Genomic DNA, 20,190 nt, shown 5'->3' on the forward strand with positions numbered 1-20,190 from the left:
AAATAAAATTCCGCATTTATTGCAAAACATACTTGGCTAATAAAGTATTATTGTATAGTATTGTATAAACAGTTGGATGTTTAAGGTTGTCTCTGCAAATTCAACAGATCTGATGGGCAGGAGGCAAGGCCAATGAGAAACATCTCATGCTTTCTGAATAAAAGAGTCTGATTGCCTGGCACCTTAAAACATTTACTCTCTTCAAAGCTGGAACGTCACAGCCATAGTTTATACCATCTACAAGATACACTATTGCACTTCACTAAAAAAGCTCAATAATAGAATGCACAGGAACAAACCCCTTCAGCCCACTGAGTCTATGTTAATCATCAAGCATCCATTTACTTCAATCTTGATCCTCCAGATGGGTCATGACCCAAAACGTCGCCTATCCTTGTTCTCTAGAGATGCTGCCTCAGTTACTCTAGCACATTTCCCCAAACATTACTTCTTTTAACCCGAGGGACTAGAGTAGGAGTTACCAACATACTTAATTTCCCATCCCAGCCTGATTTGGTTCCTTAATCTACACTAGATTAAAATCTTGAAACTGCAAATTTGAGTAAGTGTTGTGCAACCACATTCTCAAGGACAATTACATCTGGTCAAGGAATGCTGGCAAGTTGCTGTGAGGCAATAATTAAAGGTAACTACTCTCAGCCTTGGAGCTCTGTGAACAGAAGTGGGATCAAAGGAAAGAATTTACAGTCAGCTATGCACAAATATCCCAGGCAAACAGCAAATACCTTACTTCCAGGGCAACTCATTATATAAAGTTGCCATGAATGTGACCAATTGAAATGAGGGGGCAATTGAATATGTAGCTCTGACCAATGCATAACAACTGAAAATGGTCATGATGGCCATGAACGCAGAAATCACACCTCCCGGATTATTTATGTGCATTCAGTACTAAAAGGATTTACACTCCATCAGCATGCTTTGCTGCAAGAACTTTCTGCAGGTGTGTTAATAATTCTCCACAGTTGCCAAGATGCACTCATTGTGCGGTCGTCTACCTTGCCACAGACAAGTGGACACAACGCTTGTCTATTCAGAGACAAAGGTTAATACTTTACATCTGTCAGGGTTAGCTCTGCACTGCGGGGATTATGATATAATCCTGACCTCTGGTGTCTGTGTGGAGTTTGCACATTCTCTCTGTCACAGTGGGGCTCCCCTCCAAAGATAGACACAACATGCTGGAGTAACTGAGCGGGACAGGCAGCATCTCTGGAGAGAGGGAACGGGTGACGTTTCGGGTCGAAACCCTTCTTCAGACTGAGTCAGACTCTCTGTCTGAAGATAGGTTTGGACCTGACACGTCACCCATTCCTTGGCAACCCATTTACTGGTAGGTAAATATCTACTATATTTTACTGCTTAGTGTAGACTAATGAGAAAAAATAATTAAAGGTCATGTATGAGGTGGAATAATTTCAAGACCAAAGGGAAATATGAAGAGTAATCGGACTAATGAACCTTTACTGCATGTGGTCAGCTGTTTTTTTCAATACACATGGACATATATTCCTTTAAGTATTTTCCACAATTTTACATGCCATGATATATTACACACTTTTTCTGCCTTCCCAACTACCTTTACATTTAGCAGCTTCCCTTTTATGCCTCATGCCAACTATGCTTCTCGATAACTAGGTGGTCTGGATTTTGGAGTTAGCTGAAGGAGGGTCAGAAGAAGGGTCCCGATCAAAAACGTCACCAGTCCATTCCCTCCCCAGATGCCGTCTGACCTGCTGAGTTCCTCCAGCACTTTGTGTTTTGCTCAAGATTCCACCATCTGCAGTTCCTTATGTCTCCTTTGGGAAGTAACCAGGTTTTCTTACAAAGAACACATTTGCTCTGCACTCTATGTCTTCCTTGAACATCTTCCATTGGTCTGGCACTGACTTGCCTACAAGGAACTGCTTACAGTCCGCATTGGTGGAGTAATTTCTCAGAATGACCTATCGTTACCCTTTTCCAAAACTACTGCAAATTGAATTATTAGACTAGTTGAAATTTCCCATTATTTGTTTTTGGACATAGAAAATTGTCTGCACATTTCCTCTTCTAGCCCCTCAGGCTGACAGTGCAAATGTTATAGTGCCTTTATTGCTGTTTCTTTTGGCCTAGACAATCTCACTGGTTCCCTAACATTTGGGCTCTCATGTATTCATCCAACATCAGGAAAAGGGGGGGGGAGAACAAAAGGAGGAGCCGGCGTATTTTGGAACGTTGCCAGCGACGTATGTGGCCGCTATTTGTATACGGTGGGTATACAAGCAAAGAATCTCACTGTGCCGAGTCAAATGTGACAATAAATTATCTTATTCCATCCCACCCCATCTATTAAATTAATTTTACATCTTCCTAGGGCAGTTCAACAGTAGTTTACCTCATTAAGGTGGTATTTGTTTCTTTCAATGTGTCTTTTGAAAACATTTTCCAGGATCCTGTAAAAGTATGGAGAAAAAAAAAGAGAGATTTAATTTAATTTTAACTACAATTGCACAATTATTATTGTGTTGTTGGGGCCTATTAAGATGCAGCGAGTAAGATGTTCATTGTTCATTTGCTGGTACATATGATAATTAAACACACTTGACTCCTGACTCTACATTAAGTAAAAGACAAAGTGCTGGAGGAATTCAGCATCTGTGGAGGGAAATAGACAGATGTCATCTAGGGTTGGGAATCTTCTTTAGACTGATGGAGTGGAGGGGAGAACGCTGGTAGGGGTGAGGCAAAAAGCCACCCCTTCTCCTTGCTCCTCTTTACCAGTTTTTTTTAAAGGCAAGGCAAGGCAAGGCAACTTTATTTATATAGCACATTTCATACACGAGGCAGACTCAAAGTGCTTCACATAAAAACATGTCATACAATAAATGAAATAATAAAATGAAATAAAATAGAGGAACTAAAAGAAAAGAAAAGCAAAATTAAAAATGCATTATAAAAAGTGCAAAAGTTAAAAGTGCAATGTAGTTAAGATTTAGCTGAAAGCTAAAGTAAACATAAAAGTTTTCAGTCTTATTTTAAAAGTGGTCAAAGTTGAGGCAAGTCTTAAATCTTCAGGAAGTTTATTCCAGCTATTTGATGCATAGTAACTAAATCCTGCTTTCCCATGTTTTGTATTTACTCTGGGAATCACTAGCAGATTGGTTTCAGAAGATCTTAGCGGTCTAGAAGGCTTATATAATGGAAGCATGTCAGTGATATACTTTGGCCCTAAACCATGTAGTGATTTATAGGTGAGCAGCAGGATTTTAAAATCAATTCTCTGACATACAGGGAGCCAATGTAAGGATTTAAGAATTGGTGTAATGTGTTCAAATTTTTTGGTCTTTGTTAGAACTCTAGCAACAGCGTTCTGAACAAGCTGTAGCTGCCTGGAATTCCTCCAGTACTTTGTTTCTTACTCAATATACCGGCATTTGTAATCTCTTGTGTCTTCTTTGCACTTTACATTGCTCTCTTTGTGTTAAAGGCATAGAGGCAATTTTGTTGGTAAAAATGTTGTTAATATGATGTTAATAAAGTTGTTAATATTATCTATGTAAAGGTTTTCAAAACACCCAAACCTACAATTAGCAAGAAGATCACGAGCAAAGGACACATTGGGACACGACCACTACTAAATGCAAGTTGTCACTGCAAACTATCCTAAATTGGTAGTGATGATAATGAAAGAACAGCAATCTCTATCTAAATTCAGGAACTCTCACACCAACAGAACCATTGACTACATGGACTGCAGGTGTTCAGGAAAGAGCTACACTTGCGGACAACTTACGAGAGAACTTTCCTGGGATGCTCACTTTCTGTGAATCAAAAAGGTGGAGCAAGTCCAGTTGAATTGATGCTCCATAGATTTTAGGACCAAATAACACAGATAAATGGTCATCTGCTGAAGTACCAGTGGTGTACCTACCACCACATTCAAATCAGTACAAAGAAAACGCTGAGTAAGTATATTTTGTGTGTTATACTTTACCAAAAGTTAAAATTAGCATGCATGATGAAATACTCAGATTGACAGAAACAGATGAGCATTCAATGTTTAAAAAAAAAAAAATCTTCTTGGGAGACAACCGTGTCCACCAATGCATATCATCTGTGGAGGAAACAAGTGTGCATGTGTTTGGACTAAAGATTGTCCTATTTGGTGCATGGCAGTCCATGTCTTTAATTCATAGCTGGAAGATTACTCCTCTGGAACGTAGTTACATTTGTAGCTGAAAATTACAATTGTAAAATTGTAGCTGGAAGGAAATTATATTAACTTACTTGTTGGAATGATAACCTCTGATCAATATATCATCTGTTACTTCTCTGAGAAACTGTAAATATTTCAGTTCGTTATCCCTGAATAAAAGCATGATATAAAAAAAGCATTATTAATCTGCGCAACAGTTGATCAAACTGACATGGTTTGGTCAGATCCTGTTTAAATACTGTATCCAGTATGTGCACTACACCTCAAAAAGGAAAGACTTGTAGATTCTCCAGATATAATACCAGGCTAAAAAAATGTTGACCAGCCTTCCCCTGTTCTGATATCATTTACTCTGGCGATTTGAAAAAGCTGAATCCAATGTTTTTTGCAGTATCCTGCCACCCATATTGATTTAATGTAAATGTTCACACTGCAGTGTTCAAACATTGTCTTTGAAAAACAGAAGAATCAGAGGAATATTTATGTGGAGGAAGTGACATCCTGTCATATCCTTGGTGAAACTCCATGAAAAAAATACAGCCCGCGATGTCTTTCCTGAAGAGGTTCCTAATATTCCTCGTGTGCTAAGTAATTCAAAAGCAAAGCAGAGCAGATTCTAGAAAATGTAAATGGTGGAACAAATACAAGAAAAGCACAGCATCTGTGAAAAGATGAAGAGACCAACAGAATTAACATTTCAGACTGATGATCTTTTGAAAGGATTAACCAACTAACCAACCTGATCTGCCGGTGGCCCAGCACTTCAACTCCCCCTCCCATTCCGAATCCGACCTTTCTCCAAGGCCAGAGTGAGTCCCACCGCAAATTGGAGGAGCAGCACCTTATATTTCGCTTGGGCAGTTTACACCCCAGCGGTATGAACATCGACTTCTCCAATTTCAGGTTGTCCTTGCTTTCTCCCTCCTTCCGCTCCCCTTCCCAGCTCTCCCTCAGCCTGCTGTCACCGCCTCTTCCTTTCTTCTTCCCGCCCCCCCCCCCCCACCTCCACATCAGTCTGAAGAAGGGTCTCGACCTGAAATGTCACCTATCCCTTCGCTCCATAGATGCTGCCTCACCCGCTGAGTTTCTCCAGCATTTTTGTCTAACTTCGATTTTTCCAGCATCTGCAGTTCTTTCTCAAACAAATCTTTTGAAAGGAAGTAATTTAACTTTGAAACATTAACTGTGTAGGTGGGCCATAATTCCTCAATCCTAGTGGTGCTTGCAGGCAGTACTGGTTTACAAATTCTGGTGTTAACATGCTTGGTTTTACAATCTATTATATGGCCAATTGGGAAGTCATTATACATTCTGTATTTATTGTACAAACGTGAGATTTAAAAATCTGCCTTACCATGCCAACATTGATTTTGCTAAAGGTGATCTTTGCATTTTCTTAGCCAGTCTTGTAGGACTGCATTGCTGCATTTATAAACAAAAAAAAAATCACAAATAATATAATCCATTAAAATAATCCCATTAACTTTACCCTGTGGAAATTTAAAGAGTTTCTTCAGTAATTAAGTTAAAAAGAGCCTAATTTAATAATCATAAAAATGGCTGGTTAAAGTATTTTTTACCTTGTGGGAAAATTATGCTAATCATTACATGAAATATCATCCGGACACTGCAGGTGGGAGTTCTCCAGCACAGTATAAGCATCTTGTTCTACTGCGCCTGCATCCTTTAACCTACAGCTTTACTGTAAAAGAGGTCACTCAATATTAATTGTTTTTTAATTGTACACTAGGGTTGGTTGCAGTGTATGTAGAATGAATATAATTTTGATAATGATAAACTCTACCAGGTAGAAATCTATCTTCTTCATTTCACATCTCCACCCACTACAAGAAACATGCCAAAGTACTGCAAGAAGTGTCAAACTTGCAGCAGAAGCTGTAACAACAGTTATCAAGACTGGAAAGCAGAAGTATTGTTATGTTTGCTCGTTAAATCTAGATGGTAATTTGGTAAATGTACGAGCATTGTTACGAATGCCACTCTCTCAGATGCTGCGGTTAAACCTCAACTCAGAGAAAATGCCCAAAGAATTAAACAACCATTTGAGATTTTACTAATATAGAAGTGTTGAATAGCATAAAACAGGAAGAGAACATTTGATGAATCTTTCAGAGAATGATACATTTGGTCCTACCTCTCTGGTCTTTCTCTCAATCCTTCTCATTTTCATTCCTCGAAGTACTGGTCCAATTCTCTTCTGAAGGCTATCACTGAATCTGTATCCTGAGATTGTTCCTTCATAGATTGACTCCAAATTCTGCGTTAAAGAGCATCTCCTTACTGCATTCGTTGCTCCTACTATCTCAGTTAGAATCCTCTTAAACTGCTGATTCAAGCAAGTCCTTCATTTTCTGCAGTGGTACGAGATGCGCTGAACCATGCATCTTATCATTTGTTGCCAAGTGATTTGCTGCGGTTCTCTGCTCCCATGGGAAATGAATAACTGTGGAGATTGCCTCAATTGGTCTATGGCATGGACAAACACTGAGAATTTTCTTTGAGGTATAGATTCTTGAATCAGTTCTCACAGATTCTCACGACTGCAATATCAACATTAACAAAAGCTGACCATAACATGAAAGAGACAGCAATGGTTTTAGAGCTTATTTGTTGCTCTATTAGCTGAATGTAGCCTTGCCATCTAGCAATAGCACCCTGTCCTCCATCACTCTCATTAAATGTATTCATCTAAAGGTGATTGGAACACTGAGTCCTTGCCAACTCTCAGAGCCAGCCCATTAATTCAATTTACAAATGTATTTCCCTGTTCTCTCTCTCTCACAGACCTCCAGTCTACTCATATCCACCTACCATCGACCTGCAACAGGGTAGAAGCGAGAGGAAAATGGAGCACCCAAGGAAGACTTGCACAGTCACAGGGAGAACGTGCACACTCCACATTGACTGCAACAGAGGCAAGAGTGAATCCTGGCTTAGTGAAGCTGTGATGCAACAGCACTACTTGCTGCACCACTATTCCGACTTTGTCATTCGTTTTTCAGTAAACTTTCAGCTTTTTTACTTTCTTTTCTCTGTGGCATGTAAAACTTTGGCAATTTAATCGTCGGCGATGTTGTTTATCAGACAAAAAATTGCCATTTCCCCCCTCGCTAAATGCACAATTTGCTGGTATGTGCAGCATTGTACTGCTTTTTCAAAAACAATTTTAATAGGTTTCAATCGTACCAAATTTGGAAGTGAAGTACATCGAGTGTGCAACCAAGGATGAATTGTGCAGTCATGTTACAGATAAAACATCAGAATGTCAGAACTTGTAGTTGATATTGTTTGCCACTGTCTACATCCAGATTTACCTGAACAGGGGCTTTGTCTGTATTCCTGTGGAGAAAAATATAAGTTATTAGAAAGATGAATTTGAATGTTTGCATATTGGGATACAATTTCATGATGCTTAGCTCCAGCTACAAATTTGAAAGACATAACAACTTGCCTTAAATGTTTCCCAGTCCCATGTAGATCCAATAAATTTCCCCTGCCTTGCCTTTGCTTATTAGCGATTCCTTGACTTGACATGGTTCACTAATCTTCCCTAGCAATGATCTGATCTTGTGATCCTTAGCTGTACATGCCTTGGTCTTATTAGTCTTCACAGTCTCCACCACAGCGATCAGAGTCCCTTACACCTTATTAACCTTTGCTGGCCCTATCCTCCACCCTCGTCCTCCCTTGCTCTAACCTGACCTTTCAGCCTTACTAGGACTAGTCCACCAGCCTTTGCTGAACCACAATGCCCACTAACATTTCCCTGGCCTTACTTACCTCAAAGGTCACCTCTGACCTTCATTTGCCTCACTAGCTTTTTGATTTGGCAATACTAGCCTTCCTTCACCCCTGATTGATCCTGTTGATCTTTCCTGGTTACTGTCTGGCTCGAACAGCTTTCCCTTACCTTGACTTCCCCCACAAGTTATCACTAACCTTCATCTGAGAAGATAATTTATTTAAAAGTAGAATGCGCCTCCACAATTTGTGTGAAACCCTCATTTCTTTAACCCATAACATGTTAAACATTTTGGTAAGCTCCTTGTTGCTGAACTGAAGAGCGTGCTGGGTTAAGGATCTTGAATTTTTTTTTTAAATCACCCTTTTCGGAAAAGGTAATATTCCATTGCTGCATTAATAAAGCAAGCATACTTGGTACCTTTGAAGATTTATTAATAAGGCAGATCAATGAAATCACTTCAAAGTACTTGCTGAAAATACTTTCCACTACCTTCAAATCTTATTTTCCTCAAATATCTGAGGACACATTAATTATTCTAAAAAATGTCATCATCCTGTCAGCCAGCATGATTTTTCAAGCATCTTAAATGCACAAGAAGCATGCCCCTGAGGCTGGCGGATAACATGGGCTTGTCTAAACACTAGCAGTGGCTGGATACAATGGGTATCATTATGGGGTAAATGTGCACCATGCCAAAGATTAGAATGGGCAGTCTGCAAGTCCAAGAGAATTGTCTTAGAAACTGCACACTCTGTGCATTGGCTTCAGATTCCTACAGACTATCTGAACATTTAAAGAACCTGTCAATGCCACCTTAAAGGGAGCTCTTATTGCACATCGTAGTTACAACTTGCCTCTTTTTGGGCGCTTTATAATAGCGGTACTTTGAAAGGAACGACTTTGATGCTTTCTTCAAAATTCTTGGAGTAAAACACTGATTTTCTTCCGTAAACCAATTGGAATGTTTAACAAGGATGTCTCCGCAGAATGTTTTCTTTTGAGGATCTTCAAATGATCTGTTTGTCAAGTGTTTGTCAATGAACCTGACTGATTGGTTGCAAGGAATTATAGATCTTCCATGGCTACTCATTCTGTAGTCTATAAGATGCGATGCACCTGAAGTGATAACATCTTGAATGGTTTCACTTGGTCTGGTATTGACTGAAGAAACTGGCTTTGAGATTTTTAGAGGAAATATATTTGAGAGATTTATTTCTTGTCCATTAATTTGTTCTGATGATAGGTTGCCGTGGAAGATATTTGTAGATTTTTCTGGATTGCCTTTAAATATCTTCATTGAAGTAAGTCCTTTTACAGAAGGTATCTGGTCAATGAAAACAAATGAAAATAAATTAAAAGGGAATAATATTTCATTGAAGTAATGTTATATTTACATTAAACATTACCAAGAAGCGCTCCTACGTTCCACCTAAGTTTGTTAAATGCTTTCTATTAAATCCTTTTAAAACACATTAATACCCAATGATTACAGTATTACCCTTGTGACATTGAATTCTCCAAGTTTAGGTAACACTTCCCTCTTCCCTGTGCTTCACCCTGTTGGGCACCCATTTTTTCCACTATCCTGCCTCCCCTTTCCCTTTCCCCCACTATTCCTCCCTCTCGCTTCACATTTAATTCCTCTTTCCTTATCATATACCCCTTTGTCTCCTATTTCATCTTTAGCCATCTGCTAATCAAACACAGAGCTGTCACAGAGCTGTAATTTAACATCAAATATCCTTAAAAAGTGTCAAATTGAAAAGGAAAAGAGATAATCCTGTTCGTAAAGAATAAAATGAAAGCTATAGAAAGGGAGGATCTCAGCTTAGAAAATTAAAAGTTAGAATCTGTTATGGAGAACGTAAAAAATGGGAAAGGGCAGCAACCATTTGTGTGAGTCGTGTACATGGCCCCCAGACAGTAGTGGGAAGGTAGAGTATAAATCAGAAAAGTAAACACACACTCCTTACAATGGTGACAGAAGGAACTGCAATTGCTGGTTTACCACAAAAAACCCCACAAAATGCTGGAGTAACTCAGCACGTCAGGCAGCTTCACTGGAGAATACAGATAGGCAATGCTTTGGGACAAGACCATTATTCAGACTAATAGTAGTGAGGAGAGGGGAGATAGCTGGAAAACAGGTGGGCGCAGGACAAAGCCTGATGAGTGATAGGTGGATACAAGGAATGAGTAGGTTAACCTATGATGATTGTTTGCCGGCACTGGGCCTGTACTCGCTGGAATTTAGATGAATGAGGGGGGACCTATTTGAAACATACAAAATAGTGAAAGGCTTGGATAGAGTGGATGTGAAGAGAATGTTTCCACTACTGGGTCAGCCTAGGACTAGAGATCATAGCCTCAGAATTAAAGGACATTCTTTTAGGAAGGAATTGAGGAGGAATTTCTTTAGTCAGAGAGTGGTGAATTTGTGGAATTATTTGCCACAGAAGGCTGTGGAGGCCAAGTCAATTGATATTTTTAAGGCAGTGATAGATTCTTGATTAGGGCAGGTGTCAGAGGTTATGGGGAGTAGGCAGGAGAATGGGGTTAGGAGGGAGAGATAGATTAACCATGGTTGAATGGCGGAGTAAACTTGATTGGGCCGAATAGCCTAATTCTGCTCCTATCACCTATGGCCTTATTACAACAATGAATCCACTAAAAAGAATGCTTTCTGTAAAGTGCTTTGTGGTTATACAAGGTGCTGCACAAGTGCATGTGTTTCTCTTTAACAATGTATACAAGAAAGAATGAAGCCAAAAGCTTAAACATTGGAAATTACTGAGATTCTGCAACCTTTGAACGAGACAATAATTACTTTATTTAACAAATCCTAATGGTTCTCATCTGGCACTGAGTTGGCGGATGCAGCAGATGTTCCCGAGAGAAGGAATGAAAAAGAGGTAAATAGTGATGGATGTCTTGAGGTTGGCTGATCAAACATATTTGTGCACGTGAATTGCAGAAGATTGTTTCTTTCATTGCCTCGTGGGAAATCTGAGTAAAAGTGTGTCAGATTTTAAAGATCTAGGCAAATGGTGATTTATGTTAGTAGCACAATCTATAAAGAACAAGAAACTCAATTTTCCAGATCTGAAACATTCACTGTTCTCTTTCCATAGATGTTGTCTGGTCTGTTGAGTTTTTATCAGCATTTTCTTTTTTTAATTTTATATAAGGTACAATAAGCAATCAAGGATGGACTCCATGTTACCTGAAGACCACTACAGCTCCCCAGTTACACCAAATATTTCCCCCCTTTCAAGGTTATGCCTCCCAAGATCAGCTGAGCGTGCTTTGGAATAGTTATGTCCAGAGGTAATAAATGAACCAGAAGTGGGTGAACTGAGACAGGGACAGAGACAGTTAATGTTAGAGGAAAGTTTAGCTGGAAATTAATGATGGAATGGGAATATGGTCATCAATCTAGCTTATCAATCTACTTTCAGACTGGTGAAGAGATCGCCTGTATTGTCAGCAGGCTTAGGTAGACAAAAATGCTGGAGAAACTCAGCGGGTGCAGCAGCATCTATGGAGCGAAGGAAACAGGCAATGTTTCGGGCCGAAACCCGCTTGTTGGACGTGGATCAAGTGACAATTATAGTGTTTAGGAGAGTCAATTTCATTTACTTCCAAGTTAAATGGTAGCAACTGCAGAATTAATACAATGGACTGTTGTATTTTACAAAGAGCAAAGCAATCTTAGCAAATATCAATATACAGTATGTGGTCATTTGGAGAGATAGAAACAACATTATTAACAGATCTGAAGAAAGGTGTTGATCCGAAACGACACCCATTCCTTCTCTCCAGAGATGCAGGCTGTCCCATTGAGTTACTCCAACATTTTGTTTCTATCTTCATTATTAACAGATTTCCAGAGAAAAAAACACATTAAAAACCATAGTAAACATATTACAATTATATTGAGTGTTACTTACTCTGCATGTTGGTGGTGAGACAGACGTGGTGTTCATTTGAGGTGATGAATGAAGGCGTAGAATTTGCTTCTGATACTTTTTTACTGCTTTTTTAAGCTTCTCCCTTTTCTGCTGATCACTGTCTATAAAATCAGAATAATTTCATTCTAATCTTGTTCCTCACCAAACATTGGCAGCAGCTTAATAAATGAATTAAATAAACCGCTGCGTTTTACAACGTGCAAGTAATCCCTGATGTCACCTCAAATATCAAAGAAACAGGAAATGCTGGGTCTGAAATTAAAACAGGAAATTATGGAAACTCTCGGCAGGTCAGGCAGAATCTGTGGTAAGAGAAAGTCTGCACTGATTCTTTGTAGATAATTAAAATTAAGAATATACCACGGCAACAGAACCCAGGGGACCAGCTCCTGCCTTACGACGGGTGTGCTATCTGTTTATGTTTTGTACTATTGTCTTGTTTTCTACACACTTTTTCTTTTTACTGCCTTGGACAATGAATATGTAATTTATGTATAACTTACATCAATTCACATGATGTCTGAGCCCATGTATCTGTGAAGCTGCTGCAAGTAAGATTGTCTTTATAGCTTTGTACCTCAATGTACTTGTGCATATGACAATATTTGACTTGGCTTGTTTTGAAAATACTGTGGACCATGAAGTTAATTAAATATGCAATGTTTTGATTTTGCAAGGATGTGTAATTGTTGCTCCAGTAAGTCTACGGTAGAACATTTATATAATGTTGTTCATGGCCTTAGAACATTCCCAAACAGCTTTTAATATAAAGTTTTTGTAGCCACTATTATAATCTACAGAACACAGCACAACGGATCTAACCCTCCACAAAATGCAAAGCTTGGTCAATCTTTTCAGGGTGGAGTAGGGAACGGGTGGCACTCAGAGTTCAGAGAAGGAAGGCAGATACCTGGTATAAGAAGTCAGGAGAATTTATATCTAAAATTGCACAGGAATTTCCCATTCCCCTTAAATCTATCTACCATTATTATTGCCCTTCACATACACGTGGATTGTGATCTTCTGTTTAATGCAAAGAATAATAATGATAAATCTGTGCATTGATTGAATGCGTGAGCACCAACTGAGATCATGCAATGTGCCCTATCTCCATTTCTGTGAGAGAATCATAGGACTTGCATTTCAGAGAACCCTGCTACAATGAACACCATGTTCCTTATCCAGCTAATGTCATCTTTCACAGAAAAGGTGCTTGACTTATAAGCATCATGTTGAACACTGCAGTCAGAGAAATTTAACTTGGCAGTGGCTTGACGGGATCAGTTGAAGTAAAGGTTTACTACCATGTAATCTCAATGCTTTAAAAGCCATTCCTATCAAAGGTGTTATTTTAAGATCATTGTGCAACAGACTGCATATCTGAGACTGCCCTTCTTCTCAAATAGTGGTGGCTGAGCTAGGTATCAACAAAAATACAAAGGGCATTCTATAATGTATGACACTAGAGAATATGATCAACAATACATTTGTCAGTCTGAAGAAGGGTTTCTGCCCGAAACGTTACCTATTTCCTTCGCTCCATAGATGCTGCTGCACCCGCTGAGTTTCTCCAGCATTTTTGTGTACATTCGTCTAGTTTGGTTTTAATTTAGTTTAGAGATACAGCGTGGAAACAGGGCCTTCAGCCCACCGAGTCAGCGCTGACCAACAATCACTCCTACACTACATTCTTGTTATCCCAGTTTCACTTCTAGGGGCAATTTACTGAAGCCAATTAACCTACAAACCTGCACATCTTTGGAATGTGGGAGGAAACCAGAGCACCCGGAGCAAACCCATTCGGTCACTGGGAGAACATACAAACACCGTACAGACTGCACCCGTAGTCAGGATCGAACCCGTGTTTCTGGCACAAAGGCAGCAACTCTACCACTGCATCACTGTGCCATCCTTCAAGTTATGTAAAAACATTTCGGCATCATTGCATTAACCTTTGTTGCTTCCATATACGTAAATCTTATTCACCTCATTTATGTTATAATATTAACACCTTCTGAAAAGTTCTGATCCTTGTAATTTTATTGGTTGGTACAAATACCAACAGGAATTGATAATAGGAAATCAAATTATTGGGGGGAATATATTGGGAGAACATTAAATAAAAAGATCCAGTGTTTGTGGCAAACACAACATTACATAAATGGAAAGACAAAATAGAAATGAGAGCTAGTAAGATGGATGTCGCTAAACCAGGCCCATCTTTGAAGAAGTTCTCCCCATATCCCAGAACTGATACCTGAGGACTTTGCTTGCCCGCCTTCACTGACCTGGCCGTGAAGTGAAGCAGAGAGCAATCTTGATGATGAACAGGAATTATTCAGTGCCCCTGGCAGGCTTCGACAGAATGTAAACTTAGAGAGAGCCTATCCTAATGTCAAATCCTGTAAAGCTTCTGCTCTTAAATTTTCAATATGTGTCTTGCATTTGGGGGTATTCAAAAACCCATTTTAAAGTGTTGCAAGTAGTTAAAAGTGATTAAAATTAGTTAAAAACAAAACTCAAATCAACACAGTGGCGCAGCGATAGAGTTGCATTTGCAGCGCTGGAGTCCGGGGTTCGATCCCAACTACAGGTGCTGTCTGTATGGAGTTTGTACATTCTTCCCATGACCTGCGTGGGTCTTCTTCAGTTTCATCCCACACTCCAAAGAAGTACAGGTTTGTATGTTAATTGGCTTGGTAAATGTAAAAATTGTCCCCAGTGTGTGTAGGATAGTGTTAATGTGCGGGGCCCGCTGGTCGGCCTGGACCCGGTGGGCCGAAGGGCCTGTTTCCATGCTGTATCTCTAAACTAAACTAAACTAAACTAAACAAAAATATTAAAGTAAAGGATTTCTTTGAAAACTACATTTAGCTTCCCAAAGGTTCAGGTTGATCCACCACTTTTGAAGTGAGTGATACTTCGGGTTCTATGCCACGTCTGACAATAGGGATTTCAGCGATTAAGCAAAATGGCAGATGCAATGCCGTCTATTATTCAGTAAATCTTGATATATGCCCGTTATTTGTTTGCATGGGAACTTCGGAACACCTTGGTAACGTTATGTACCACTGATTACAGGCGGCTTGATTCAGCCCATTATGATTTTACCATGAGTTAAAATTACTTTTAGAACTTTATCCATAGTAACATCTTGTACAGAACCACATCTAATAGCTGCAAACAGTAACAGTAACAAAAACTGGCTTCGGCTGCACAAAGACTAGAAACGAAAAGCATAGTTTACGAAAAAGAATCTATATTTCATTTTACTATTACTAAAAAAAATTGATTACAGATTTTTCAATTAATATGTGGCAGGGAAGCATAGTCGAATCTGTGATTTATGTATAATTGAAAAAGAAAGTTGACTGCATTAGTGAACAAAATGTTCTAGCTGGAACTAAATAAACAACATGAACCTGTCAACAGTCGCTATGGTTACTCCACAACTTGCACTTATAAACAGAAAGAAACAGTTTCAGCATTCTGCAACAGCAGAACTCAACCATGATGCTATTGAACATTTCCAGATAGCAATTCATTACAACTGAGCTGCAGCATCTTTGTTGGCTAAACAATGTTTCGTGACTGTTCATTTAGTTATAAATACTTGCATCGGATTGAATGGTTTGTTTCTAACACACAAATAAAGTGAAAACACTTTGGAACTAAATGTGGTAAATTAGAAATGGCCTTGTATAATGTCTCCAATGGTTATGAATAGCTGATGTTTCTCTTTTCCCTCTTTAACAAGTTTTCCTCTGTTTTCCTCCTAATTTTCTTAAGAACATTATTTTTAAATGGTCAAGATAAACCCTGTGTAAGAAGGAACTGCAGATGCTGATTGAAACCGGAGATGGACACAAAATGTTGGAGTAACTCAGCGGGACAGGCAGCATTTCTGGAGAAAAGGAATGGGTGAGGTTTCGGGTCGAAACCCTTCTTCAGAACCTGCTTCAGTTTATATAAGATAAACCCTGTGCCCTGCTAGGTTTGTGGGAAGGGTGGGGAGGAAGTCAAAATAATGTTCACTCACACCTTTTGGTGGGCAAATGCTAGAAGATTAGGATGCATGGGATTCACAGTGGCTTGGTTGTATGGATTCTGAAATGGCTTACTGATAGAAGACAGAGGACTGTGGCAGAGGAAGGTCAATATTCAGGCTGGAGGATTTCTACAGGGTTCTGCTCTGTGAACTCTGTTGGTTGTGATATATATAAATGACTATGGCGTAAATTTAGATGGGGGGGGGGGGGGGGGAAGGGTATTTGTTTACCTAAATTCCTCCATTGCCAGAGTGAGGCCAATATGCAAACTGGAGGAACAGCACCCCATATTCTGCTAAGGTAGCTTATAACTCAGCAGTATGAATGTAGAATTTTTAAGTTTTAGGACTCCTTCCTCCCCTTTCTCCCCCTCTTTTCCCTATGCCTCAATTAAGATATGCGCCCATTTTTTCTTTTCCCCAGTCTCCTTCCACCTAACCACCCTGGCCACACGCTCATTTCACTCCGGCCTTCAATAGGAAGGTATAGGAGCCTGAAAACAGTAACAGCCAGGTTCAGGAGCTGCTTCTTTCCTACAACTATCAGGCTATTAACCACAACAACCTCCACAAAAAACTCTGAACTACATGGATTGAGGTATTGTTTTTGTCTTATTGCAATATTATTGCTTGTTTGTTTTTTGCATATACATAACTGAATTTTGTTGTTGTTTATTATGGTATTTAAAGAGTATTATGTTAACATATCTGTTGTGCTGCTGTAAGTAATAATTTAATTGTTCCGTTTTGGGACATATGACAAAACTCTTGACTATATCCCTTCCTCTGGCTTCACATGTTATGCCTCTTCTATCCTTATCTCCTTCTTTTTGACTTTTTTTATCTCTGGTCTCTGTCCAACCATCTGACAATCAAACGTCCCCTCACATGTATCCACCTATCACTTGCTAGGCTTTGTCCAGCAACCACCTCCCCTCCACCACCACCTCTTCTTCCAGTATTCTCCCCCCTACGACAATCAGTCTGAGGAAGAGTCCCGAGCAGAAATGTTGCCTCTCCATGTTCTCCAGAGAAGCTGAGCCGCTGAGTTACTTTGGCACTTAGATGGGGCATCTTGGTCAAATTGGGCTGAAGGGGCTGTTTCTGTGCTGTATTACTCTGTTAAAATGATTTTAAAAATCATTGTACCAGTGGCAACAGTAGTGAAAACATCTAGTCCTCATCCAATACGCTTAAGAAAGTGCATTGTTGTAGAGAAAGAGTGGGTCTTGCAGATGGAAGGACTAGAATCAAAGACTGAATTACTTCCTTTTTAGTCATTACCATTTCATTCTCTGTTTCACAAAAGGGTAAAATGAATCCTTCAGGGAATTTTTGGGTTCATTTTTTTCTTAAAATGGTTTAGAAATAGTTCTGAACAGGTGGTGTGTACAGGAATGGCCTGTGTCTTTCCTAGAAAGTTGATTTGATAGATAATGGTGCAGATTTGACAGGAAGCTTTAAGATGCAGTTCTGGTCACCCCATTACAGGAAAGATGTGGAGGTTTTGGAAAGGGTGCAAAGGTGGTTTACCAGACGATGCCTGGATTAAGGGGATATTAGCTCCAGGTAGAGGTTGGACAGACTAGGATTGTTTTCTCTGGAAGGCTGGAGTTTGCAGGAAGATGCAGAGAAATGAGGAATCTGGACTATGTGCACGCAGATAAGAGTTGGTCTTGGCATCATGTTTCGCACAGATCGTGGACAAAAGGGCCTCTTTTATGCTGTATTAACATTTTCAGGTTTTCTAACACAGACTTTCTGGTAATTTTAGTCTTTCTGCTATGTTTGTTAAAATATGCTGGATAGAGACAGTTAGGTCAGGCCCAATAAACATTTAAATATTGTTTCTTTCTGTTTTAATATGAGATGTATTTGAGATTAGTTGTATTATGTGAACTAACTTTGGCCAATTTAGTGAGGTTTCTAACTTCCACTCTCATCCACCTGATCCTTCCACAATGGGAGAAATATCGAGTAAATTACTTTTTGACATGTGTGCTGAGCATATTCTCTTTACCAGACAGACAGCTAATCAATGACTGTAGAAGCAAATAATTGTAATACAATTGGGGTCCGAGACCTCAGTGCTAATGCAATAAGCTCAGCTTTCTTCACAGTGAGTTTTGACATTATTCCTGCACTTGAATGAAAATGGACAGAATTCCAATACTTTAAAAAGGGGTGGGCCGTGCGTGGCAAGCAGGTCCAGGTGAGGCATGACCATATCGCCACAGCAGGCCTGGCTCGCTGAACCCGCCTGGAGTGTGAGCCGCGTCCGAGACACATCCCCTGCTCAACCCCTAGGATCGGTAACTGGTGAGGATGGTAGAGAGAGTCGGCAACGGAAGCTGGACAAAGGCCCGATTTCAAGATGCCGGTGGATGGAGGAGAAGATCGGTGAGCAGACTATGGGCTCGCCTCCCGCACCCTTAGAGATGCTGTGGAGGTTCCAGGGTCGGCTAGGGAGCCGCCCTGGACACGGAGGCTGAGCCATGGTCGCGGGAGGTGAATGGATGGTGCATTCTGCAGGTGGAGGTGTCGGTGAAGTGGGCCGCTAGAGGCTCTGCAGCCACTGGGGAATCGTGTGGATTCGGCACCGCTTGAGGCCCCGCTGAGATGGAACGAGTGAATCAGACGCGGCCTGCAGCAGCTCGGAAAGGCAATGAAGGACACCAACAACATCGCCAGGCCAGTTCAACCCCTGCAACACTGACCCACTGCCATGGCCAGGCCACATGGGCCTTTAAGGCCAAGGCAAGACTCTGTACTATTAAGAACTTTGAAACTTGAAGGGCACAAGTTGGTGCCAGAAAAATGACAACTCTTTGCGTACTGCTTCGATGAAGTCTTCTGTTCTTACACTACAATTGTTGCACTTTTGTACTTATCTATTATTGTACTTATTTGATGTTACCTGATTGTATGCAAAACAATTAATTTCACTGTAGCTAAGTGCATGTGACAATAAAGTATCATTGAATCATCATTGAACAAGTACCTTGGACTCCATTTGCCATGGTATATGAAGGATGTAGTTAATCTGGAGAGAGTGCAGAGGAGACTCACAAGAATGCAAACTAGTTTGGAGAATTTGAGTTATGGGGAAAGTTTGAATAGGCTGGCTTGGTTTTAATTGCAGCAAATAAGGTTGAGGGGTGACACAATAGTGGTATATAAAATTACAAGAGGCATTGAAGCAGGAGATACTCAGAATCTTTTCCCCCATGGTCAAGATAGAGACACAAGAGCATGCAGGGTACAGATCTGGAACTGATGGAAGGACTCAGCAGGACAAACAGCATTTGTGGAGATGAAGAGATATTCATTTTTATTATGTCAAGACTTTGCATAAGCATTCAAGAAGAGGACATACAGTGGCTTGCAAAAGTATTCATACCCCTTGAATTTTTCCACATTTTGTCACGTTACAACCACAAACGTAAATGTATTTTATTGGGATTTTATGTGATAGACCAACACAAAGTGGCGCATAATTGTGAAGTGGAAAGAAAATGATACATGGTTTTCAAATTTTTTTACAAATAAAAAACTGAAAAGTGTGGCGTGCAAAAGTATTCAGCCCCCCTGAGTCAATACTTTGTAGAACCACCTTTCGCTGCAATTACAGCTGCAAGTCTTTTGGGGTATGTCTCTACCAGCTTTGCACATCTAGAGACTGAAATTTATGCCCATTCTTCTTTGCAAAATAGCTCAAGCTCAGTCAGATTGGATGGAGAGCGTCTGTGAACAGCAATTTTCAAGTCTTGCCAGAGATTCTCAATTGGATTTAGGTCTGGACTTTGACTGGGCCATTCTAACACATGAATATACTTTGATCTAAACCATTCCATTGTAGCTCTGGCTGTATGTTTAGGGTCGTTGTCCTGCTGGAAGGTGAAGCTCTGCCCCAGTCTCAAGTCTTTTGCAGACTCTAACAGGTTTTCTTCCAAGATTGCCCTGTATTTGGCTCCATCCATCTTCCCATCAACTCTGACCAGCTTCCCTGTCCCTGCTGAAGAAAAGCATCCCCACAGCATGATGCTGCCACCACCATGTTTCACAGTGGGGATGGTGTGTTCAGGGTGATGTGCAGTGTTAGTTTTCCTGCCACACATAGCGTTTTGCATTTAGGCCAAAAACTTCAATTTTGGTCTCATCTGACCAGAGCACCTTCCTCCACATG

At 40.1% G+C, this 20,190-nt stretch overlaps 1 protein-coding gene across 1 annotated transcript in view; it reads right to left on the reverse strand.

Annotated features, from left to right (window-relative positions):
* Positions 1-20,190, reverse strand: part of LOC116975938 (spermatogenesis-associated protein 7 homolog) — a 75,587-nt gene that overhangs the window by 25,814 nt on the left and 29,583 nt on the right. Inside the window, exons 5-10 of the mRNA XM_033025355.1 lie at positions 11,936-12,057; positions 8,840-9,309; positions 7,555-7,579; positions 5,574-5,641; positions 4,291-4,368; positions 2,399-2,456 (exon numbers count right to left, since the gene is read on the reverse strand). Of these exons, the coding sequence (XP_032881246.1) occupies positions 2,399-2,456; positions 4,291-4,368; positions 5,574-5,641; positions 7,555-7,579; positions 8,840-9,309; positions 11,936-12,057 (821 nt within the window). The remainder of the gene's footprint in view (positions 1-2,398; positions 2,457-4,290; positions 4,369-5,573; positions 5,642-7,554; positions 7,580-8,839; positions 9,310-11,935; positions 12,058-20,190) is intronic.

This window comes from Amblyraja radiata, chromosome 8, assembly GCF_010909765.2.
Source record: "Amblyraja radiata isolate CabotCenter1 chromosome 8, sAmbRad1.1.pri, whole genome shotgun sequence".
In the NCBI taxonomy this organism is placed as follows: domain Eukaryota; kingdom Metazoa; phylum Chordata; class Chondrichthyes; order Rajiformes; family Rajidae; genus Amblyraja; species Amblyraja radiata.